The following is a 27431-nucleotide window of genomic DNA, read 5'->3' as shown; positions in this document are numbered from 1 at the left end:
TATGTATAACTGTTTGTTTTTTGACCGAAAAACAATAAACTTGACTTGAACTTGATATTACATACCTTTTTTAAAACGTTATATATCATCCAATATTGCAACAAATATTAGAACACTTCCCAAACAAATTTTTGTCAAAAAAACAACAACTTTAAAACAAGCAAGATCTTCATCAAATTGTTCACTGTAAAATAAATACATTGGATGTTACGGTGAAAATTATGTTACTATTAACTGTAAAATAAAAAAAAATTAAAAAACTCTACCACAGTTTTTTAAGGCAAAATTATGTCGACTTACTTTTCGACCGTAAAATTCCCGGTTGTTGATTTTACGGTGTATTACTGTACAAACAAAAAAACGGTTGCACATTTTTTTATGCTAAAAAACTGTCAGCTCCTTTGCCAAAATAAAAAAAATAAACATGTCAATGTTGTTCTTTTGATAGTAAAAACCACAGTAAATTTTACAGTAAAATTCTGGCTACTGAACTGCCTGTTTTTTTTTTGTTTAAAAAAAAAGTAGTACTATTTTTCCATTTACTATTGTAAGTTGCAAAAAACAAAAAACAAAACTGTAGATTTTACAGTAAAAAAACAACAACTGGCAACTTAATCACCAGAATTTTAATGTAAAATATACAGATTGTTTTTATAATGTATGTAAAAAAAATATGTATAATAGTCACATGCTTAGGCAAACTAGTATACAGTTGTGGTCAAAAGTTGTAAAGGATATTATGTCATAGCTGTCTTGAGTTTCCAATAATTTCTAGAACTCTTATTTTTTTGTTAGAGTGATTGGAGCACATACTTGTTGGTCACAAAAGACATTCATCAAGTTTGGTTCTTTTATAAATTTATAATGGGTCTACTGAAAATGTGACCAAATCTGCTGGGTCAAAAGTATACATACATCAATATTAATATTTGTTTACATGTCCCTTGGCAAGTTTCACTACAATAAGGCGCTTTTGGTAGCCATCTACAAACTTCCGGCAGGCTTCTGGTTGAGTTTTTGACCTTTCCTCTTGACAAAATCGGTGCAGTTCAGCTAAATTTTTGGGTTTTCTGACATGGACTTGTTTCTTCAGCATTGTCCACACCTTTAAGTCAGGACTTTGGGAAGGCCATTCTAAAACCTTAATTCTAGCCTGATTTAGCCTTTCCTTTACCACTTTTGACGTGTGTTTGGGGTCATTGTCCTGTTGGAACACCCAACTGCGCCCAAGACCCAACCTCCGGGCTGATGATTTCAGGTTGTCCTGAAGAATTTGGAGGTAATTCTCCTTTTTCTTTGTCCCATTTAAAGCACCAGTTCCATTGGTAGCAAAACAGGCACAGAGCATACTACTATCACCACCATGCTTGACGGTAGTAATGGTGTTCCTGTGATTAAAGCCCTCACCTTTTCTCCCCCAAACATATTGCTGGGTATTGTGGCCAAACAGCTCTATTTTTGTTTCATCTAACATCAAATGGATAAAGATAAAACCTTCTGGAGGAAAGTTCTGTGGTTAGATGAAATAACAATTTAGCTGTTTGGCCACAATACCAAACATTAACATTACTGCATGTATACTTTTGACCCTGCAGATTTGGTCATATTTTCAGTAGACTCCTAATAAATTCATGAAAGATAGATAGATAGATAGATAGATAGATAGATAGATAGATAGATAGATAGATAGATGGATAGATGGATAGATAGATAGATAGATAGATAGGTCTTTATTGTTATTGCACAAGTACAACAAAACTTTGTTTTCAGCACAAACCCGTTCAAGATTAGACAAAAACAAACAGTGTACAGGGTTACAGAACAAGAACGCTGATGGGTCGCCACAAGGCGCCCCGTAAAAGATGGGAAACAGGTAAACGCTGGGGAAGGATGAGTAAAAAAATACAATCTAGAATGGGCTCATAAGGGGGCCCAGTCTGGAGTGGGAAAAAAAACCTCCATAGCAAAGCACATATACATATTACAACATACATCTCGAGATATCTAGCAACAGAGGGAAGGGAGTTCGGGGTCATGATGGTAGGCCGCAGCTCTCCGGCGCTGACCATCCATTCATCACCCCTATGGGATTTGCATCGAAGGCGTTCGGTTGGGTTTGTATGTGTGGTGTATATTTCTGTAGATGTGTGTGTGTGTAAGCCAGTGGTGTGTCTCTGTCCGGGGGCCTTGATGTATCGTGCAGTCGCTAGTCTTAAGTCAACAACAACAGGCGGTATCGCTCGGTTGGTAGAGTGGCCGTGCCAGCAACTTGAGGGTTACAGGTTCGATTCCCGCTTCCGCCATCCTAGTCACTGCCGTTGTGTCCTTGGGCGAGACACTTTACCCACCTGCTCCCGGTGCCACCCACACTGGTTTAAATGTAACTTAGATATTGGGTATCACTATGTAAAGCGCTTTGAGTCACTAGAGAAAAGCGCTATATAAATATAATTCATACTTCACAACAGGTGTGTGTCCATGAGAGACAAGAAGGGAGTTTGTTGTGTCTTCGCTGCGGTGTCCTTCAGGAGAGTCTCGACGCCAGGGAAACAATCCAAGTTAGAATGTTTTGTATGCAGGTGAAAATAAAATTTGATTTTCACTCTAAATTGTCTATGGCTGGTCCTTAAAAACTGCGGGGTAGACAGTCCGATGTGAACCAAACTTCATGAATGTTTTTGGTGACCAACAAGTATGTGCTCCAATCACGCTATCACGAAAAAATAAGAGTTGTAGAAATGATTGTAATCTCAAGACAACCATGACATTATATCCTTTACATGTGGATGTAAACTTTTGACCACCACTGTTACAAGTAGATCTCTGAGGCCAGTGTAAACTGTGATGTGGCCCTCAATGGAAAAGAGTTTGACATGTCTGATTTAAAGGAAAAAGTACAATACAAGACAGATTTCAGAGACACCAAGAACCAACCAAACTTTTAATGTCTTCTCATCATAGAACTCAAATTCACACAGTATGGAATGAGTTATAACACCTTCACCGATGCTCTCGTCTGCTTTAGCTATTAGCGCCTCAAACTTGATGCCTTTGCTTTTTTTGCACTGCCAACTTTGACATCTGCTATTGTCTGCGCAATTTCGCTCTAATTTCAAAGACATGCTTCTTTGTATTTTAACAGATGTTTCTTTACTTCCCCTTAAGTAATCGTCTTCATGCAGACGCACTGAGGAATGCATGTTGTTAACCAGTTTTTTTTTTAAAGCCCATTTGGCAAGCTTTGCATGAAAAACGGTGGTGCTTGCTTCTGTTGCAGGGCTGGTGTGTAAAATCCAGTGACCCTCGCGCCTTGGGTATCAATTCGGTGCCCAAGGAGGTAATCCCTGGACAGGTGAATTTTTCAAACCTCACTATAAATTTGCCTGATAAGGACATGAATCATCGTTGTATAGAATGTAAGCAATCAGTCAGCAAACGTACGGGTGTCTGCAATGTTTTTATTCACCTTTGAATACAGTAGGGAAGGGATTCTTATGGCACCAGAGAGGAAGAGGGAGGGTTAACCATTATGCAATGCAGTCGGCTGAAAATGATGGAAAGCACCACTCTGTATAGTAGGGCTGTGAATTTTTTGGTGTCCCACGATCCGATTCAATATCAATTCTTGGGGTCACGATTTGATTCAAAATCGATTTTTTTCAATTCAACACGATTCTCGATTCAGAAACGATTTTTTTTCCGATTCAAAAGGATTCTGTATTCATTCAATACACAGGATTTCAGCAGGATCTACCCCAGTCTGCTGACATCCAAGCAGAGTAGTAGATTTTTGTAAAAAGCTTTTATAATTGTAAAGGACAATGTTTTATCAAATGATTGCGATAATTTAAATGTGTTTTTTAACTATTAAATGAACCAAAAATATGAATTATTTTATCTTTGTGAAAACATTGGACACAGTGTGTTGTCAAGATTATGAGATGCGATGCAAGTGTAAGCCACTGTGACACTATTGTTCTTTTTTTAAATTTTTATAAATATCTAATGATAATGTTAATAAAGGATTTTTAATCACTGCTATGCTGAAATTATAACTAATATTGATACTGTTGTTGATAATATTATTATTTTTGTTTCACTACTTTTGGTTTGTTCTGTGTTGTGTTTAAGTTTCCTCTCAATTGCTCTGTTTATTGCAGTTCTGAGTGTTGCTGGGTCAGGTTTGGTTTTGGAATTGGATTCCATTGTTATGATATGGCTATGTAGTGGTTTGTTGGATTGATTAATTAAAAAAAAAAAAAATAATAACGATTTTTTTAAAATTAGAATCGATTCTGAATCGCACAACGTGAGAATCGCGATTCGAATTTAAATAATTTTTTTTCCCACACCCCTACTATATAGCAACAGACGCTGCGGTCAAAGTTGGAATTGCCACAAAACAGATTTTAAGATATTCAACACTTAAGTGGATAGTGCACCGCCGCCCCTCCCCCAATTTGTCACGTTTCATGTGTCAGGTAAACCGCGACGAAAGGCGCCATATGAATCCACTTCCTACTGTATGATGTCACGAAAGTCAAACAGGTTCCTAATGGATGATTCACTGAATTAGTATGAGCACATGCATCAAGAATACTGTGACACCTCGGTTTTTGGTGGTACTCCCTTTCAAAAGGTCAATCGTATGAGCAACTTATCCCAAAATAAATCATGTAAATCCAATTCAGAACTACTATATATATTTTTTTAAACAAATTTTGTAGAAAATAATCTAAATTTTGCATAGGGGTGGGTCCCCAACTTTTGTAGGCACTGACCGAATTCCATTAGTACTACGTGGTATCAGTTCACATGAAATCAAATAATGCCATATTTTGATACCTTTGTTGCCCGTGACGTCACGACCGATTCCAGACTAAAACACCGGCTCACGTAAACAATCCCTCAACAAAACTCCCTCTAAGTCATGGGTGTCAAACTCTGGCCCGCGGGTCAAATTTGGCCCGACATGTAATTTCATTTGGCCCTTGAGGCAATATCAAATTAACATGAGAGCTGGCCCGCCGGTATTATACAGTGGCTGTGCCGCTGTAACACCGCTAATATTCATACATGCCAACCCTCCCGATTTTCCCGGGAGACTCCCGAACTTCAGTGCCGCTCCCGAAAATCTCCCTGGGCAACCATTCTCCCGAATATCTCCCGATTTCCACCCGGGCAACAATATTGGGGGCCGTGCCTTAAAGGCACTACCTTTAACGTTCTGTACAACCTGTCGTCACGTCCGCTTATCCTCCATACAAACAGCATGCCGACCAAGCCCCATAATATAAGCGGCATCTACACACTCACAAGTGAATGCCAAGCATACTTGGTCAACAGCCATACAGGTCACACTTGAGGGTGGCCGTATAAACAACTTTAACACTGTTACAAATATGCACCACGCTGTGAACCCACACCAAACAAGAATGACAAACACAATTCGGGAGAACATCCGCATCGTAATACAACAGAACAAATACCCAGAACCCCGTGCAGCACTAACTCTTCCGGGACGGTACAATAAACGCTACCACCTAAAAGGTTAATTTGTTCAATCTTGGCCCGCGGCTTTGTTCAGTTTTAAATTTTGGCCCACTCTGTATTTGAGTTTGACACCTCTGCACTGAGTAATGTTGCAATTTTCGACACCAACAAAGCAAGTATACAGTACTTGGTAGAATACGCTGAAACTCAATGAAAGGCTTTACTCTTTTAAAATGCGCTAGCTTGATGTTGATACAAACAACTTTAACACTGTTACAAATATGCACCAAGCTGTGAACCCCCACCAAACAAGAATGACAAACACATTTCGGGAGAACATCCGCATCGTAATACAACAGAACAAATACCCAGAACCCCATGCAGCACTAACTCTTCCGGGACGTTACAATAAACGCTACCACCTAAAAGGTTAATTTGTTCAATCTTGGCCCGCGGCTTTGTTCAGTTTTAAATTTTGGCCCACTCTGTATTTGAGTTTGACACCCCTGCTCTAAGTAATGTTGCAATTTTCGACATCAACAAAGCAAGTATACAGTACTTGGTAGAATACGCTGAAACTCAATGAAAGGCTTTACTCTTTTAAAATGCGCTAGCTTGATGTTGATACAAACAACTTTAACACTGTTACAAATATGCACCAAGCTGTGAACCCACACCAAACAAGAATGACAAACACATTTCGGGAGAACATCCGCATCGTAATACAACAGAACAAATACCCAGAACCCCATGCAGCACTAACTCTTCCGGGACGTTACAATAAACGCTACCACCTAAAAGGTTAATTTGTTCAATCTTGGCCCGCGGCTTTGTTCAGTTTTAAATTTTGGCCCACTCTGTATTTGAGTTTGACACCCCTGCTCTAAGTAATGTTGCAATTTTCGACACCAACAAAGCAAGTATACAGTACTTGGTAGAATACGCTGAAACTCAATGAAAGGCTTTACTCTTTTAAAATGTGCTAGCTTGATGTTGATCCATTGGATTTGCAGTAGGCAGGTTACTATTAGAAATAGCGATTTTTACAAAATTGGTAAAGGAAGCTACGACCAAGATTACTGTTACAATTAAACAACCGGTGTGAATAAGCACAATACTTACAGTATAAACACCTTGTAGGGCGCAGCAAAACACATTCCTACACGTTTCCCAGTAAAACGACATACCATAGATTCTAATGTCTTGGAAGTGCAACTGCATTGCAATCGAGACTCAAACTTAACCAGAAAACAAGGCACAAACAACTGGACAGCACAGTTATCTTAATCAGCTCATTTTTAAATAATAAGTAAAAAATATTATCAAACATTTGACATTTACTAACACACACAAATACCAAAAATACTGCTACCGTTGAATACTAGGTACTGGGAATCGGTTCAAATGCATAATTTTATTCTTCGAAATTCATCGCGTCTCACTGTCACATATTTTTTTTAAAGCATATTATACATATTTTTCCAGCATTACAATATTGGACGGAACGTTCAAAGATGACTAAATGTATTTAATGTTTAGAGGGTTCTCATTATGGTAAAACCTTGGAGAAGATCATAAACTGTTTTTTTTTATGTTCTCGCTGTGAAAATATAAAATGTATATATTATAATTCCTACTTTGCGGAAGTTCCAGGAACCAATAAAAAGCGATAAACAAAGGATTACTGTACATATCAACGATGAATGCAATGATTAAATGAACGTTTAACTGTGTTGGTTAAGTTGAAGGTCAGGCGGTGACAAACCCATGAATGCCATCTTTGTTTACTTAAAAAAAATATAAACGCAACACTTTTGTTTTTGTTCCCATTTTTCATAAGTTGAACTCAAAGATCTAAAACATGGGTGTCAAACTCTGGCCCGCGGGCCAAATCTGGCCCGCCGTGTAATTTCATTTGGCCCTTGAGGCAATATCAATTTAGCATTAGAGCTGTAACACCGCATTCACCGCTAATACTCATACTTGCCAACCCTCCTAATTTTCCCGGTAGACCCCCGGAGTTCAGTGCCCCTCCTGAAAATCTACCGGGGCAACCATTCTCCCGAATTTCTACCGATTTCCACCTGGACAACTATATTGGGGGCGTGCATTTAAGGCACTGCCTTTAGCGTTCTCTACAACCTGTCGTCACGTCCGCTTTTCCTCTATACTAACAGCGTGTCACATAATATTTGTGGCTTCTACACACACACACACACACACACACACACACACACACACACACACACACACACACACACACACACGCACAAGTGAATGCAATTCATACTTGATCAACAGCCATACAGGTCACACTGAGGGTGGCCATATAAACAACTTTAGCACTGTAACAAATATGCGCCACACTGTGAACCCACACCAAACAAGAATGACAAACACATTTCGGGTGAACATCCGCACCGCAACACAACAGAACGAATACCCAGAAACCCTTGCAGCACTAACTCTTCCGGGAAACTTCCAGCAAACTGACCAATAATTAACGTTTATTCATGCATTTTCTCTTGCTACTTCAAGGCTTGAATGTTTAGTTCATTCATTATTGTTATTTTATTTTCAAATGTATTATTAGCTTGTGGAAAAAATGTGATATTTACCTCAGAAGATTGCAAACAGAAAAAAAGGCATAACATTTTTATTACAATTTTATTTGATATGCCATTGATATTTTTTTTATTGTTATTATTATTATTTGAAACTGGATTTTGCATGTCACTAAAGTTATATAAGCCTTGCTTGTTCAATATTTAATGCAAAACTTGTTTGGGTCCCTATTAAAAGGTTAATTTGTTCAATCTTGGCCCGCGGCTTTGTTCCGTTTAAAATTTTGGCCCACTCTGTATTTGAGTTTGACGCCCCTGATCTAAAACTTTTACTATATACACAAACGATCTATTCCTCTCAAATATTGCTCACAAATATGTCCAAATCTGTGTTCCTGAGCACTTCTTTGCCAAGATAATCCATCCCACCTCACAGGTGTGGCATATCAAGATGCTGATAAAGCAGCATGAATATTGCACAGGTTTGCCCACAATAAAAGGACACTCTGAAAATGTGCAGTTTTGCTTTATTGGGTGTACGGGCTTGATCAGGTTGTCGATTGGTTAACTCCTCCTAAATGGCTATGCTTAGTTGCTGGATATTGACAAGAACTGGAACACGCTGTCATATACACCGATCCACAGCATGGGTGACATGTCCGGTGACTATGCTGGCCGTGCAAGAACTGGGATGTTTTCAGCTTCCAGGAATTGTGTACAGAGATCGTTGCAACATGGGGCCGTGCATTGTCATGCTGCAACATGAGGTGATGGTGTCGGGTGACTGGTACAACGGCATCAATAAAATGCACTTGGGTTTGTTGTCCATACCATACGCTCACCCCCACCATGGACCACTTGATTCACAACATTGACATCAGCAAAACACTCTCCGACTCGACGTCACACACGCCATCTGCCCTGAACAGCAAAAAAACTTACATTCATCCAATAAATGTGAACATTTTCCCACTCAAGTCAGTTACGACGTAAAACTGCGGTCAGGTCGAGACCACGATTAGGACGACGAGCATTCAGTTGAGCTTCTCTAAGACGGTTTGTGCATACATTCTGTGGTTATGCAAACCAGTTGTTGCAGCAGCCGTCTAGGTTTCATGGAGGTCCGTCCACCTGCTGTTTGTGGAGTGCCTGGGTTGGTGTGGTTACACGTGGTCTGCGGTTGTGAGTCCGGTTGGATGTACTGCCAAATTCTCTGAAACGCCTTTGGAGACTTCCATCCATCCGTTGTCTACTGCTGATTCCCTTTGGGGTCGCGGGGGGCGCTGGTGCCTATCTCAGCTACAATCGGGTGGAAGGCGGCGTACACCCTGGACAAGTTGCCACCTCATCGCAGCGCTGTCACAGATAGACAGTCAACATTCACACTCACATTCACATGCCAGAGCCAATTTTAGTGTTGCCAATCAACCTATCCCCAGGTGCATGTCTTTGGAGGTGGGAGGAAGCCGGAGTACCCGAAGGGTACCCATGCAGTCACAGGGAGGACATACAAACTCCACACAAAAAGATCCCGAGCCCGGGATTGGACCCTTACTACTCAGGACCTTCGTATTGTGAGGCAGACGCACTTATGGAGAGAAATTATCTCTTAATTTCACGGGCAACAGCTCTGGTGGATTTCCTGCAGTCAGCATGCCAACTGCACACTCCCGCAAACCTTGCGACATCTTTAGCATTGTGCTGTGTGATAAAACTGCACATATCAGACTGACCTTTTACTGAGTGCAGTCTAAGGTAAACTTGTGCAATACTCATGCTATTTTATCAGCATCTCGATATGCCACACCTGTGAGGTGGGATGGGTTATCTTGGCAATGAAGCAGTGCTTACGAACACAGATTTAGACACATTTGTGAACAATATTTGAGAGTTATAGGTCTTTTGTATACGGTAAACGTTTTAGAACTTTGGGTTTAACTCATGAAAAATGGGAGCAAAAACAAAAGTGTTGCATACATATTTTTGTTGTGTATTTTACTACATTTTTTTCTTGAATTCAATAGTGTTTCTCACCCTGGTTAGTGCTGAAAGTTGTGTCACTTGCAACTTTCTTTGGCCTTACTATGTTATTTTTTTCTCATATTCAATAAAAAAAAAACATTTCCGTGAAGTGGGGTTCTTATTTATGAATCAATTATTTTCATAGAGCATCAAAAAACACTTTTTTTTTTTACTGCATTAGAGCCCTGTAGACCTGAAATAATACCCATATAGTCCCACTTAAAATACCAGTGTAATGGGAACGCAAGTTGACTTTTAATGCTCAATTTTGTTTCACTGTATCCATTAAACCAGTGGTCCCCAACCACCGGGCCTCATGGACCGATTGGTACCGGGCCGCAGAAGAAATTTTTAGTAATTTTTATTTAAAAAAAAAAAAAATAAAAAAAATAAAAAAAAATATATATATATATTTTTTATTTATTTTTATTTTTTATTTTATTAAAATTAACATAAAAACACAATATACACTTACAATTAGTGCACCGATCACAAAAACCTCCCTTTTTCATGACAAAAACCTCCCTTTTTCATGACAAAGAAAAAAAAAAAGGAAAAAAAAAGGATCCCCCCCTGGGCCGCGGGACAAATTATTAAGCGTTGACCGGTCCGCGGATACAAAAAGGTTGGGGACAACTGCATTAAACGATATCCAATTGTATTTAAAATCTGCAAAGTATGAGAAAGTACCATCTAAACATCACAAAATGCCAAAAATTCTGTCAATTTGAAGCCTAAAATACCACAACGGAGACCCCGGGCTGTTGAAGAACTTAAGCTGTACATCATGCAAGAATGGGAAAGAATTCCACCTGAAAAGCTTCAAAAATTGGTCTCCTCAGTTCCCAAACGTTCACTGAGTGTTAAAAGGAAAGGCCATGTAACACAGTGGTAAAAATGTCCCTGTGACAATTTTTTTGCAGTGTGTTGCTGCCATTAAATTCTGAGTTAATGATTATTTGTAGAAAAACAAATAAAATAAGTTTATCAGTTTAAGCATTCATTATCTTGTCTTTGAATATACGTTGAAATGGCTTTGTTATTCATTGTATTCTGTTTTTAATTATCGTATTTTTCGGACTATAAGTCGCAGTTTTTTTCGTAGTTTTATAGACTTATATGTGAAATTATTAACACATTACCGTAAAATATCAAATAATATTATTTATCTCATTCGCGTAAGACAGGGGTCGGGAACCTTTTTGGCTGAGAGAGCCCTGAAAGCCAAATATTTCAAAATGTATTTCTGTGAGAGCCATATAATATTTTTTAACACTGAATACAACTAAATGCTTGCATTTTTAAGTAAGACCAACAATATAATAAGTCTTGTATACTTTTTAATAACATTGTTATTCTGAAGCTAACATATAATAAATGATTAATCATTGATTACTGCGACTTCTTGAACAAATGTGGTAGAAATCGGATGGATGGATTAAAATGCATGAGAATGTTTTCTATTTTTAACGTTATTTTTAGCACTGTGATTACCAGCGGAATTATTCATAATTATCGTGTTAAGCAATGTCAGCTAAGATTTATCGAAGAGCCAGATGCAGTCATCAAAAGAGCCACATCTGGCCCACGAGCCATAGGTTCCCTACCCCTGGCGTAAGAGATCAAGAAAAAGTCAGCAATCGTCACACACACGTCAACCAATAAGAATTTGGCGGGGGAGGGTCACGGCAGAAGTGCATTGTGGGTCATGGGATGCTAACTGCTATATGCTATATGCTTCTGCCGTAGCTATTAAAATGGATCATTTCAACGTTGGCGGTAACTTATAAAAACTGAGAAGGGCTGAACAAAAATGGCACCGAAAAGGAAATCATGTACTGCAGATTACAAGCTGGACGTAGTGAAATATGCAGCAGAAAACGACAAGAGGAAGCGACGCATACCTTTGGAGTTGGCAGAGTTGTTTAGAAGCGACATCGAGGAAGAAGATTTCATCGGATTTAGCGATTAGGAGTAACAAATTGTTTCGTAAATGTATAGCATGTTCTATATGTTATGATTATTTAAATGACTCTTACCATAATATGTTACGTTAACATACCAGGCACGCTCTCAGTTGGTTATTTATGCCTCATATAACGTACACTTATTCAGCCTGTTGTTCACTATTCTTTATTTATTTTAAATTTCCTTTCAAATGTCTATTCTTGGTGTTGGATTTTATCACATAAATATCCCCCAAAAATGCAACTTATACTACAGTGCGACGTATTTATGTTTTTTTTTACTTATTCCGGAGCGACTTTTAGTCCGAAAAATAAGGTAAGTATTACACAACGTGCCAAAATCACTGGTTTTGGGTTTTGTAGAATAAATTAAGGCATATGCATAAAAAAGGTCTAAATAATACATAAACATGTTCATACAATATGTTCAGCTCAGCTTGTGTTCAAATCCAGCGCAAATTCGTGCGTTTTCAAAGAATATTTAAAAGTCACGAGGGATGTACTAGTTAGTAGTTTGTATTGAGTGGTGCAAGTCCCACCGCGTGTACCCGCTGTTGTCGTTCATTATCACTCACGTCTGAGGCTCCCCAATGTGAAGATGTGTTATTGATTGAGGAGTAGAAGATGAAGTGCATCTCCAGAGTTTTTTTCCTTCACTTAACATGAAAAACAGGCGCTAGATAGAACAATGGCTCCATCGGCATGGAAACAGAAGCTCCCCTTGGTGAATATCTTTTGTGATCACCGCGACCTCATAGAAAATGTGACAATTACTACACTGCAATACAAAAAAAAGAAAAAACTAATTGATTTTAGCTTAAAATAACCAAGAAGGTGGCGATGGACGACTGTTATATGTCAGTAACAACCAAGACACTCAATTTTTAATCAAATGAAAAGTGGGGTGTACTGTACAAAAACCGAGGTCCTACTGTGTAGAAATATTGTTATTTAGATAAGAATTTTTAGTAACACTTTAGTATGGGTAACATATTTACCGTTTTTTTATTTTTTTATTATTATTAAATCAACTTGAAAAAACACAAGATACACTTACCGACCCAAAAAAAACCTCCCTCCCCCATTCACACTCATTCACACAAAAGGGGTTGTTTCTTTCTGTTATTAAATTTCTGGTTTCCTACAATATACAAACCCCGTTTCCATATGAGTTGGGAAATTGTGTTAGATGTAAATATAAACAGAATACAGTGATTTGCAAATCATTGTATTCCATTTATATTTAAACCTAACACAATTTCCCAACTCATATGGAAACGGGGTTTGTAGAACAATACAGTCTGCAAGGGATACAGTCCTTGAAGCACACATGATTATAATATTCCCCATTAATTAGTTGCTTATTAAAGTAACAAAGACTTAATTTAGAGTTATTTGGACGCTAGGAGAACATATAAGGGTTAGGGTTAGGGTTACTAACAAGCAATAATTCTGAGGTTATTGAGGGAAGACGCTGAGTTAATGGCTTACTTGTGTCAAGGGGTGCGCGCATGGTGATGCACGTTTTGTCCCCCCAAGATGCAAAATGGACCAGACGGACAGGAATAGCAGGTAAGAGGTTGGGTTAATATACAAAAATAAAATAACACTGGTACAAAACAGGCAAAAGAAAGCACGTGCCTACGCACGGTAAGCTAAAGCTAAACTAGCACTGAGAACAGAGTCCAAAAAGTAGCATGCCGAGCGCACGGGAAGCTAAGATAAAACTTAGCACGGAACAAGACATGGGAAGATAACCACGTGAACGTTGCATATAGCAAACAAGAGATCCAGGCTGAACAAAGGGAGAAGGCAGGCTTAAATACTGGCCGTAATCAGAAAACATGTGAGCGTCGAAAAACAAGTGGCAGGTGGAACAAATATGAAACCATGGAGACAAGATAAATAAGGAAGTGCCAAACCAGGGATCGGAAGAGTCCAAAAACAAACAAGAAACACAAAAGGACTCAAAAAACAAAATAATGTATGATCCGGGCGGCGGATCATAAGAACTTGTTGTATAATAAGGCCATGCAGAATAAGACATAAGTAAGTACTTAATAATGACTAATTAGGAGCCAATATGTTACTAATTTGCATTTTAATAAGCAACTAATTAATGGTGAACGCGTTCCCCATACTAAAGTGTTACCAACATTTTTTTTGCATGGTTTTGTAAAATCCTGCATCCATGATTTCATGCACAAATTCAGTATGTTTTTATTTTCTGTTGCCCTCGCACTTAACCTTAACCCTTTCATCTAATCTTCTAATCTTTCTTTAACAATGCATTTATTAATATTGAGATATTAAAGCAACATAAATAGACATATTAATGTGCTTTTTTTGAAGTATGATCTGTGTTTATTGGTTAACCCAAGAAATGGCCAAAAATGAAGTCATTGGTTGCCATGACGACAGGAGCAATGCTATTATCGTCACCCCAATCCAGTGGAGTGTAAAAAGTATTTTATTGGAAGTAATTGCCGTCAATGCTTTCTTAATATTTCACACTACCTTGTGGAATGTCGGATGGCTGCTTTTCTAATATCCGTGTCTTTTGCCTCCATCCAGCCCATGAACTACGAAAACCCGGTGTATGCAAAGATGTACATGGACGGACAAAACGGTCGGAAGCCGGTCATCAACATCGACGAGAGAAGAGAGCTACTCCCAAAGAAACGAGAGGGGATTATACATGAAACCGCCGCGTAGCCTAACTTGACTCTTTCTACTTCTTTTTTGTAACCACCGTATACAATGGATTATATATGGACATGGAAACAATACTTTTTCTATGAGGCTTTTAGGTGACATATTGACTGACTGCGTCAGCATTATGTGCTCGGTGTGCTTTGGAGCTCTATTTTCAAAACGTAGGTTATGCAGCCGTATACTGAATGACACTCTGAAGCGCAAAAAAAAATAAAAAAAAAAATGTATTCACCCCAAGCCATACTTATGCACAGTTAAACAGTACAACGCTTAAAACATGTACCATCTTTTTATCGGGGAAGCAGGAACGCTGATGTTTTTTGTGGCGGTAGCCAAGGCTTGGCTCAGTTTTTAAGACCACTTTTAAGCAATGTTTAGGAAGATTTGTCAGTTTTTTGTTTTTGTTTTTTCCAAGTGGTGGATCCACCGGTAAACCTTAAGGATTAGTATTAGGGGTGTCCCACTCCGATAGTCATACTTGCCAACCCTTCCGATTTTCCTGGTAGACTCACGATTTTCAGTACCCCTCCCGAAAATGTCCCGGTGCAACCATTCTCCCGATTTCTACCCGGACAACAATATTGGGGGCTTGCCTTAAAGGCACTGCTTTCAACGTCCTTTCTCACCTGAAAAGGAGACTATTATATAAGCCTCCGTTATCCATAGGTTTTTCTATTTTCCATAAAGTAGGCAGGCCCGGAGCTATTTCTCAGCGTGTGTTTATTCCAGCCGGCACATTAATACACTGACACAAAACATCCGGATTCCCATCACGCATTGCTTCAAAACTACGGCAAGTAGTAATGTCCAAAAACATAACAGAGACGAAGTAGAAGAACGAATAAAGAGACATGACGACGAAGAGTAAGAAGAAGATGTACGCTTGCAAGTTCCAAAATGATTGGGAAAAAAGTATTTCAGTTCATCCAGGACAACTCGAAGGGAAGGGGTATGCTGACTGCAAATTTTGTGTGTATGTATATATATATATATATATATGTCTATCTGTGTTGGCCCTGCGATGAGGTGGCGACTTGTCCAGGGTGTACCCCGCCTTCCGCCCGATTGTAGCTGAGATAGGCGCCAGCGCCCCCCGCGACCCCAAAAGGGAATAAGCGGTAGAAAATGGATGGATGGGATGGATGGATATATATATATATATATATATATATATATATATATATATATATATATATATACGAAATACTTGAAAATATATACACCCCTGCTACCCAAGCCCCCACCTCCATCTTCCGAATTCAGAGGTCTCAAGGTTGGCAAGTATGCCGATAGTGATATTAGAAATCAGTACGATATCAGCAAAAAAAAAAAAACGGCTTGCATCTAAAACATGTTTACTTGTGCAAAGCTGGACAGCCAGTTTTAATATCTGAACGTTTTCCGATAAGAGCACAAGTTTGTCCTCTTATTCCGAAGTCATTTACAAAAACAAAAACCATGTGAATCTCAAAACTTTTTTCACCATGTATTACCTCAGAAAAAACTCATACCACTATAATAACGAACATTAAAACACTGTACCATAGTAGGCCTAAGTATTCATTGAAAAGAAGGCAGATGTTTTATTTAACAACTATATTTACTGTAAATTCCGCAAGTTTTTTTCCCTACGCTTTAAACCTTGCGATTTATAACACTGTGCGGCTAATTTATGGCTTTTGTTTTCCCGATAAGGCAACAAATTAAAAATAAAAACACACAGGTAAAGACACTGCAAAGGTGTGTTATTGTTTATGCAATAGCGCCAGCTTTTGGATGATTTTATTCAATGCAGGTGCCGCGGGGCAAATATCTTCAGTATTTCCTTCTGTTTAGTGCTTTCGACCGAAAGTGCTGTTTTGTCTTTGAGTCCTCCGTAGCATTTCTTTTTTTATCACTCCTAGCAACATTTGTAAGTTTTACAATATAATTAAAACTATTCATAATTACAAAACCTCACCATGTGAGATGTCTGTAGGTTTGTTTTCATGCATATTTGCACGTGCTGTCGTAGTGTAATGAAGCTGCCGTCGTTAGGATTAGCGACTGTGCTAACACGTTTACGAGTGTCTTTGTCAGTATTATTAACTTACAAAGACATTCTTTTTGTAATGTTTCAGTTTTGTAAATTCACCAAAACATCACCGGGGAGTTATTGACTCTGTTTAGCCAATTGGAGTCAATAACTCCCATGACCAGGACTTCTGTTTTTTCTTGGTAAGCCGTTTTACTGCCGCGTTACAGGCACTGTTTGGAAACAATTAAGGTATGTAAATAAACATTCACAGAATATTTCACAACGTATATATATGCCTTCTTATAGTCCGGTGCGGCTAAAATGTTTTTATAAAATTCTGGGTGCGACTCTACAGTCTGGCCACTGTAACATATCACACAGTTTGAACAGTAACACTGTGTTAGCATATTGGTAAATGAAATATTACTTTAAGGGATTATTTGGCTCAACATTAAGGGTACACCTACTGTCAGGTTCAAATACTGAGGACATCTATTAAACAGGACAAGAAGCAAGGAATTAAACAGAGACTGAATTAAATTTGGCTCAGTGAGGAGAAACGTCTGGACTGTACTCTTGTACAGTCTCACCACGCTCCTGACGAAAGATCGTACGCATCCTCTTTTATTTGGACTTTCCCTGATTACATGGCAACAGCTGTTTCTAAGGGACTGGGGTCGTAAACAGCCATCCACTTTGATTAACACAGTTCAAAGAAAAGGTCGGTTCAAAGAAAAGGTCGTAAAACAGTTCAAATAAAAGGTCGCCTTTAGTTTTCGGATCAAGACAATATATTTCCGTTGATTATAATACATCAAAGAAACAACACCTTCATGTTGCTTCCCATCCTACACAGTGGAATTTCACAAGCCATTTGATTGGTAGGATCAAAGACAGCTTTTGTCCTCTCGCCGGGAACTCATGGCAACACAAAGTTTTGTGATAAATTAGTTACAATTATCCTGACACCTTCCACAGTTTGAGCATCACTAATGTAGGCAATCGGCCACTAGAAACTAGCAGCTACACGACTGGTTAGCGCACAAGCTGGACATACCTAAAAAGTGTCATTAACACCATATTTGCCAGTATCGACAAAATGAAACAATTCTACTTTACTGCACATACAAAGTCTCCAAGGCAGAAGCTTGTTAAAAGTAGCCAGTAACATACGTGTCCGCATCATTCAACTTATTGCGTCATGATTTAGTTAAATTATTGTGACCACTAGGTGCCGCCACTTAAAAATCATAAATTAGTCTTGCGGTTAGTGTTTTAAGACCTATTCTAGTAATCCACTCCACAAAATAACGAAAGCTGGTATGATGATTTCTGCTGATATCGGATTGGGTTAATATCAGTATCGGTCAAGGATGTATAGGTATCGTATCAGAAGTGAAAATTTGTATCAGGACATCCCTAATTAGTATCAGTATATCTGCTGCTTGGCTTGGTAGCAATATGATATTTTTCTCAGAAAATATGTCATTCCACAGGTTTTGTTGTCTTTGTCATTTCCATCGACTTTGGCACGTTTTTGTCGTCACGACAACCGCGCGCCGCTCAAAAATGAGGTTTCTGGTGGACTAGAGGGACGGAAGCCCACCTTGAATGTTCACCGATCAGATCCTGTACTGTACACTGAGAGGACAACTGGTAAATACCATATTTTTCTAAATTTCATGTATCGACGGAAAGGGTGAAAAAACAAAGTAGAAAAATGAGTTTTACCAGACCTGCAAACATGTCAGCAAGACTTATCCTAGATCACATCTGTTATTCTGTTAAAAAAAAAAAAGAGGATGATAAATATGAGGACTTTTTATAATTTTATATTTGATTTGTATGTGGGTTGACTTCTATGTATTTTGACAAAATGTATTAAATGTAAGTATTTTTTTTATATAAAATGTAAATCAATATTAAATAAAGGGGGTTTATTTCCAAGTAGTTATGTCTGTACTGCATGCAAATATACTGCGGCATCGAAATGTGTTCTTTTCACTCCAAACGATCATCTTCAAAGTCACACCCTCAAGGTTCTCGAACTTTTTTCACCAAGTACCACCTCAGAAAACCATGCGAGCAACATTAAAAAAATACAGTAGCGTAGTAGGCCTGCGTATTCATTAAAAACAAGGCAGATATGTTATTTGGCCATTTTTTAGCCAATAACATTACACACAGTTTGAACAGTAACATTGTGTTTGAATATAGGAAAATACAAAACTAACCAAGTGATTATATGGCCTACCACACAGTTTGAGAATATCTGCTTTAAGGCAGGTAAATAGGCGGTTGAAACCGAAAGTGCGGCCAATATTGATGGGGTCTTATTCCTCTGACAGAGCTTTTTACAATGTTCATGTTTCACATCCATGGTGATGGCTTTACTGTGACATTTGCTGGGCATGGTGGTTCGGTTCGTTCTTCCTTGGTGCAGTTCGGGCTCAGACACAGCGTAAAGGTAAGAAATAATGATTTATTCAACTAAAGAACTGGCTACAAACAGAAAACTTGCACTAGGCATGAAAAGGCAAAACAAAGAGCTAGCATGTGAGCTACAAAACACAAAGCATAGCGTGGAAGCTACTGAAATACAAAAACTGTTTTACCAGAAACGGGGATCAGCGTTGTCACATGTTGCGTGGAACAAAACTCTAGGATGCGAGAACGAGTCACAAAAAAGGCAGGTTTAAATAAGGATGGTAATTAACAAACAGGTGGGAGTCCGGAAACAAGGAGCAGGTGACACAAATAAGCAACCATGGTGACAAGATGAATCAGGAAGTGCACAAACAAACTCAAAAGTCCAAATAATAAATGATCCGGGCAGCGGATCGAAATTGGGCACACCAGAAAACCCTCTCCTGCCCGGGAGAATTTAACGAAGTTAACCAATTAGAATTGTTGGAGGGACAAACAGTAGAGAATGGATGGATGGATGGATAGATGGATGCTTCCTAAGTGTAGCTGATGGGATCAGATCCAACAAACACGCGCTAATCTACTATAAATGTGCGTGTACTATTAGTGGGCGTGTACAAACCGCCTTGTTTAAAATAGGATTTGCGTGGCTTTCACCATGGAGACACTCATTTACTGCACATTCATATTATTATGCTCCCATCCGTAATGTTTTGCCTTGTTTTCAAACATGCGGCAGATGTGTTATGTGCCACTTTTTATGGCCGTTTTTTTAAAAGCAGTCTACAACAGTACTTTAAAAAACAAAAATTGGTGTGCCGAAGGTGTACTCGTTGGAATTTCTGGCACTAACTACAAGCATGCCCTGGAATGCTTCAGCCGCAAGAAAATGCATATTGCTAGAACTTTTCTCTATTTATTTGAAGAAACCAACGTCAGTTGAAAAATGCCAGCAGTCACCAGCCCCTTCTGTCATCCCGCAGCTATAAAATTATAAAATGATATTGCTGAATAGGCAATATGTGTAATATTTGTTTTGTTTTGACAGTCCACATAAGTACGAAAAAGCTGCAGCGCTATTTTTCTCACAGCCATATTATTTCTGTGCCAATGCCTGTTTGCACGTCCCTCTTAGACGTACTAAATAGAGATGCAAAACAACCGCAGAACAGTTTTACTCCTGGTAAATCACACACTGTGTACTAGATATTCATGTGTGCATCTCCTCCTCCCAGTGTTGTGGCCGTTCCGATGATCAGCATATATTCTGCATATTCACAGTATATGGATTCATTCAATCAAAAAATTGTTTATTTACATAGCCCTAAATCCCAAGTGTCTCAAAGGGCTGCACAAGCCACAACGACATCCGCAGTTCAGCGCCCACAAATGGGCAAGGAAAAACTCATAACCCAGTGGGACTTCAATGAGAATGACTATGAAAAACCTTGGAAGGCACCGTATATGTGGGTAACCGTCCATTTGTTAGATCTATAGTGGATCTAACATAATAGTGAGAATCCAGTCCATGGTGGGGCCAGCAGTAGACCATCCCGAGCGGAGACGTGTTTGTGACGGAGATTGTGGTTCTTATTTTGCTCGCTTAAAGTACCAGTAGAGTGGAAAAACAGTTTGTCTTTATAACATTCATTGTATCGATTAATTTCATTAATTGCGGATGTTTATCATTCACAATCCCTATGTAGGACAGGACCGCATGTTTGGCTTTTTTTATGCATTCGAAATCGTAAACAAATAGCTAACAATTGAGTCCACAAATCGAAGGCCCATTATACTCTCTGAAAACATCCAGAAACCGCCAACAAAATTCTATAATCCACATGTCATGACCCGAAAATGAGAGCTCAGAGAGTATGGGGTATCGGACTATCCGATTGTGGCGGTCCGCTCCCTGTACGATCAGTGTCAGAGCTTGGTCCGCATTGCCGGCAGTAAGTCGGTTGGACTCCGCCAAGGCTGCCCTTTGTCACCGATTCTGTTCATGACTTTTATGGACAGAATATCTAGGCGCAGTCAAGGCGTTGAGGGGATCTGGTTTGGTGGCTGTAGGATTAGGAATCTGCTTTTTTTGCAGATGATGTGGCTTCATCTGGCCAGGATCTTCAGCTCTCACTGGTTCGGTTCGCAGCCGAGGGTGAAGCAACCGGGATGAGAATCAGCACCTCCAAGTCTAAGTCCATGGTTCTCCGGAAAAGGGTGGAGTGCCATCTCCGGGTTGGGGAGGCGACCCTGCCCCAAGTGGAGGACTTCAAGTACCTCGGAGTCTTGTTCACGAGTGAGGGAAGAGTGGATCGGTACGGCGTCTTCAGTAATGCCGACCCTGTATCGATCCGTTGTGGTGAAGAAGGAGCTGAGCCGGAAGGCAAAGCTCTCAATTTACCAGTCGATTTACGTTCCCATCCGCACCTATGGTCATGAGTTTTGGGTTATAACTGAAAGGACAAGATCACGAGTACAAGCGGCCGAAATTTGTTTCCTCTGCCGTGTGGCGGGGCTCTCCCTTAGAGATAGGGTGAAAAGCTCTGCCATGCGGGAGGAACTCAAAGTAAAGCCGCTGCTCCTCCACATCGAGAGGAGCCAGATGGGGTGGTTCGGGTATATGGTCAGGATGCCACCCAAACGCCTCCCTCGGGAGGTGTTGAGGGCACGTCTGACACTTTGGAGGCCACAGGGAAGACCCGGGACACGTTGGGTAGACTATGTCTCCTGTCTCGGGATCCCCCAGGACAAAGTGGAAAGTCTGGACTGCTTAGGCTGCTGCCCCCGCGACCCGACCTCGGATAAGCGAAAGAAGACGGATGGATGGATGGACCCGAAAATCAACCATAGAAAAATAGCTAAAATTATGGTCGCTGTTGTTATTTTAAGCGCCAAGGCAGTCGGTCTACTTTAGCGGTGAATTGATAGCAGTGAGCTATTGCTAGTTTACGCTGCTATTAATGACACACTGCTTTTGCTTTGTGTCAAACTTGGTAAAAGTGAATTCTAGATTATAATTCATGCATCTCTCACCTGGTAGTAGAGAAATGTGGCCATGGTCCAACAGAGCTGGTCGACTTTGACATCCCCCGAAATGGCAAAAAAGACACAAATAGATGCTAGTTTCCGCAACTGTTTCTAACCCGTCAAAAGGAATGTGATTGAATTTTCATCCAAACAGGATTATGTGAGCATCCCGTCGGTTGGCATCTCCAGCGAGAGTGGAAATATTACAGTAAGTGTTTGCTTTATTGTGGTTCATTATAGTTCTGTAGTCTGTATGTTTTAGCACCTAGCATGCTATAGTGTTACAACAAAGCTACATCCGCCGGGTAGCAGTCGGCTTCTTAAACTTTTAACTCATCCTCTTTGTGTTCGGGCTCAAAAATATAAGGTCCTGGATAATATTTTTTCCCGAACTAATCTTTGTTGACTCCTCACAAAGTCTGCTTAATTAGCATTGTTGTTGACAGAGAAGGGCTCCAATTGGTTCATAACGCCACGTCACGTAATCACGCTACTGGTTTCCTCATTTGTCCCTTATAATGGCTCGGGAATCTCAGTGAAATTAATATTGTTTTGATCATATCTATTTAATCGCAAACGTAAGTCTTTTGGTGTCTTAAATCATATATATATATATATATATATATATATATGATAATAGCTTCCACACACCTGGTCAAATTGAAAAGTTTATTGGGTCGCATGCGGCCCCGGGCCTAAATTTGCCCAGGTGTGTTATAGAGGCAATTTGTTTTTCCACTCTACTTTAAGAGACACAATCCGCTGCGCAGACAATTAGTAAATAAGCTTTGCGTGCCCTATCAAGTTAATCAAGTGAGTAATATTTGTCACAAAGCAACGTCTAAAACACACACAAACCCCCCAAAACACATTCGATACGGAGAAAACTGCCAGCTACGGATAACGAATCTTCAATAAATACAATTTTAAGTAATTACGTAAATATATAATTAGTAAAATATACATAAATGTGTCACTCATACATTTACTGTAAAATAATATTGAATCATATAAATAATTATTTACTCAATGTCATTTAATTAATTGATTATTTATAGGATTTTTTCGTTTATGTTTTATGTATTTAATAAATGAATGACACATTTAACATAGTCATTCAAATTAGTGTTGTCCCGATACCAATATTTTGGTACCCGTATAAATAAAGGGGGTCCACAAAAAATGGCGTTATTAGCATTATTTTAACAAAAAATCTTCTGTTACATTAAACATATGTTTCTTATTGCAATTTAGTCCTTATATAAAATAGTGAACATACAAGACAACTTGTCTTTTAGTAGTAAGTAAACAAACAAAGGCTCCTAATTTAATCAGCTAAAATATGCAAAAACATATTGTGTCATTTATCATTCTATTATTTTGTCAACTTCATGAGGGACAAATGGACTTTGCTGTCTTATTTTCAATGAAACAATAGAAAATATGTACTCCTATAGTAGAACAGAAAACTGACAGTTAATATTTAAACAATTAAAATGTGATAATTCAAACAATTTTGAACAGAGATAGTTCATGCACATTTAGATACATTCTTCAAAATTATAATTTAAAAACATTTGGCCGGGGGCCGGACTGTACATAAGCGTACTAATTGACTGAAGGAGGACGCATTTGGCGCGATGATGTCATGTTGTCGATGGAAAAATGCATTTTTAGACAATATGATTTGCCTGAGCAGCTAGGAGACCATGCGAGTAACAAGCAGATGCCTTGTTGCCTTTCCATTAAAGGGGAACATTATCACCAGACCTATGTAAGCATCAATATATACCTTCATGTTGCAGAAAAAAGACCATATATTTTTTTAACCGATTTCCGAACTCTAAATGGGTGAATATTGGCGAATTAAACGCCTTTCTGTTTATCCCTCTCTGAGCGACGACGTCAGAACGTGACGTCACATCAGTACTCAATGCCATTTTTCCGTACCACATCACACGCATCGAGTCAAATCAGCTCTGTTATTTTCCGTTTTTTCGACTGTTTTCCGTTACCTTGGAGACATCATGCCTCGTCGGTGTGTTGTCGGAGGGTGTAACAACACGATCAGGGACGGATTCAAGTTGATTCACGTAGAATGTGCATCGATTAGCACGGCATGCTAATCGATGCTAACATGCTATTTAGGCTAGCTGTGTATATATTGCAGCATTATGCCTCATTTGTAGCTATATTTACATCTAGCCTTTCCCTCCACCTACATTTAATGCCAAACAAACACTTAGCAATCGATGGATTTAAGTTGCTTCAGTGTCAAGAGATGCGAAAGTCCCTCGTTTGGTTTTTACCGGCGATGCTACGACAGAGATGGCACAGAGATGACAAGAATATCTGGATATCCTGCGACACTCTACGATAAAGTCAAAGAAATCCCAAAGGTGAGTTTTGTTATTGACTTGTGTGCTAATCAGACATATTTGGTCGCGGCATGACTGCCAGCTAATCGATGCTAACATGCCATTTAGGCTACCTGTATGTACATATGAAACTATATTTACATCCAGCGTTTCCTTCCACCCACATTTAATGCGAAACAAACACTTACCAATCGACGGATTTTAAGTTGATCCAGTGACAATGCGAAAGTCCTGATCGGTTGGTCTGCACATTTTACCGGCGATGATAACGCAGACATGCATGGCCGAATAGCGTCAATAGCTATTCGCTCAATAGCTTCAGTTTCTTCTTCAATTTCGTTTTCGCTATCTGCCTCAATACTCCGACCATCTGTTTCAATACATGCGTAATCTGTTGAATCGCTAAAGCCGCTGATATCCGAGTCTGAATCCGAGCTAATGTTGCTATATCTTGCTGTGCTATTCGCCATTGTTTGTATTGGCATCGCTATGTGACGTCACGGGGAAATGGACAGCGGCTTAAGCAAATAGCGAAAATCAAGCACTTTAAAGCTTTTATTAGGGATATTCCGGGACGGGTAAAATTTTGAAAGAAACTTCAAAAAATAAAATAAGCCACTGGGAACTGATTTTTATTGGTTTTAACCCTTCTGAAATTGTGATATTGTTCCCCTTTAAGTACAATAAATGAGTTTTTAGTATAGGTTTGCTGGTTTCAAATGTAATGCAGAGCGCATATCATTATGTCAAGATAATGACACTAGCATTTACTTTATTTAAGAATATTTTTCAACATATTGAGCAAAAAGGTCTCTTTTTTTTCTACCAAGAAAAGTGCACTTGTTATTAGTGAGAATATACTTATTTTAAAGGTATTTTGGGGTTGATTGAGGTTAGCTAATTTTACTTGTTTTGAAAAGTCTTGTGTAAGCTTTTTCTACTTTCAGTCCCACAGATTCACACTGGAAGCCAGTTGTGCAGAGTTGACAGGGTTCAATGTGTTTTTTGTAGATTTTCCAAATAGGTACTTTTGTTGACTTATCAATCTCTCCGATCCTCCTCCTGCAAGACATCAGATGATTAGTTTAACACGTACCACCTGCGCAAACTAATCATCTGGCAGCTGTGTCTCGCCGTCAACACATGCCACGGCCCCGTCTGATGGCGCTCTGTTTTCAGCACCCTGGACAGAGGCGCTGACCTTTACTCCTGCAGCGCGCTGATTACTATCCCCTTCCACATCCTGACAAGCCTAAATGTATTGTTCTATTGGCAGATAATTCTGATTAGTTCAAATAAAATACCCCCTAATTTTTGTATTTTTTTCTCTTGTTTTTGAACACTGACTTTTTGCAGTGCAGAAAACAAACTACAAAATACTTGCGAATACTAAATTGTGAAGCTACTAGAAGACATTATTGCAACACATATCAGAAAGATGTCATGGTTATTTGGTGACGAACCCCAAGATACAGATATGGAGGCAGGCATGGAGTGAGCAAACATGATTTTAATATAAATACTATGACAAAAACAAAACCAAAAGGGTACAAACACAAAGCGCGCACGAGGCGGATAATCAAACAAAAGGAGCTAGCCTGGGAGCGAGAAAATAACGAACAGGAGCTTAGCGTGGAAGCTAGCGGGTAGCGAACAGGCAAACAAAAGTCGTACTTGTATTATGAAAAATAAAACAGAAGCAGGGAACAAAAAACAGTAAGATACAAACATCAACTGAATATAGCTTACCGCTACGCTGCATAGACAAGGTACGACACAACAGGAGCGATAACACATCACAAGAGCGACAAGACGTGACATCGACAAGACAATACGATGATCCAGCAACTGACACAAGACAAAGCAGGTACAAATAGGAGCGGACTGATTGGCAACAGGTGTGGCCAGGTACCAATCAGCCGTAGCTGACGGGAAACACAGCACTCAGGGAACAAGACAGGAAGCTGACAAAATAAAAGCACTAGACAGGAACTAAGGACAGGAAATAGTAAACACAATGAGAAGGAACACAGCACCAGGAAACAAGACAGGAAGCTGACAAATTAAGAGCACTTGACAGGAACTAAAAGACAAGAAATACTAAACACAGGAAACAGACAAATGCAGAGGAAAAAACTAAAACATAGACAAACTGTCAGGGGCAAGCCTGACAAAAGAAGGATCCAGAAATTAATTAAAAGGTACACATTTAATCAGCATTAAAACAGGAGGAAGCCTCATAGCATTTAATCAAAGGAGACGTGGCCATATTTTTACAGCCAATAATGTTAAGTCAGAATAATTTTGAGTTATTTTTCCACCTTTAAAAGTTGGAGGTCAGATAGGTGCTGAATGCACCTTATTCATACCGGAGGGAACTCACCAAATTAGGAGGTTAATAAAAAAATATCTTGGATAAACCACCATGCTCGTTAACGTATCGCTGCCAAAGCAACATGTTCTACTTCGTGGAACACAGGATGTAACAAACTAATTTACTTTTTTTCCCATTATGTTCCTCTCGACCGATCACCATGACAACTGGCGGACACAGCCTGATGTTTAACGATGACTATTTTTTAACAACAGAACTGGACCTGAATATTTCACTCGGGGTGAGCGATAATTAACGGGTTGATTTGAGGAATTATGACGTCACACCGATAATTCGACAACATTAAAAGAAAAATTTAAGGAAAAATACTCCAATGAGAAGAGATTACCCAGATTGTGCTGTAGGGAGGAGAGGGTGGGCGAATCCAGCGCTCCTAACTCAGAGGATGATTGAAACTGGCCTTTCAGTCACCAGACCTTAAAGCAG

The 27431-nt window shown here is 39.3% G+C and overlaps 1 protein-coding gene across 6 annotated transcripts in view; it reads left to right on the top strand.

The window, feature by feature from the left end:
- lrp1bb (low density lipoprotein receptor-related protein 1Bb) overlaps positions 1-15142 on the top strand; it is a 993888-nt gene extending 978746 nt beyond the window's left edge. For 3 of the 6 annotated variants that reach the window (XM_061918476.1, XM_061918475.1, XM_061918473.1), the window contains 2 exons: positions 3278-3416; positions 14621-15142. In XM_061918476.1, the coding sequence (XP_061774460.1) occupies positions 3278-3416; positions 14621-14748 (267 nt within the window). In that variant the 3' untranslated portion in view covers positions 14749-15142. The remainder of the gene's footprint in view (positions 1-3277; positions 3417-14620) is intronic. The other 3 variants (XM_061918478.1, XM_061918474.1, XM_061918477.1) reach the window with 2 other exon arrangements.
- Positions 15143-27431: the final 12289 nt, after the last annotated feature.

The sequence above is a fragment of the Nerophis ophidion genome, linkage group LG13, assembly GCF_033978795.1.
Source record: "Nerophis ophidion isolate RoL-2023_Sa linkage group LG13, RoL_Noph_v1.0, whole genome shotgun sequence".
In the NCBI taxonomy this organism is placed as follows: Eukaryota; Metazoa; Chordata; class Actinopteri; order Syngnathiformes; family Syngnathidae; genus Nerophis; species Nerophis ophidion.
This window is presented reverse-complemented; position numbering and strand designations above follow the sequence as displayed.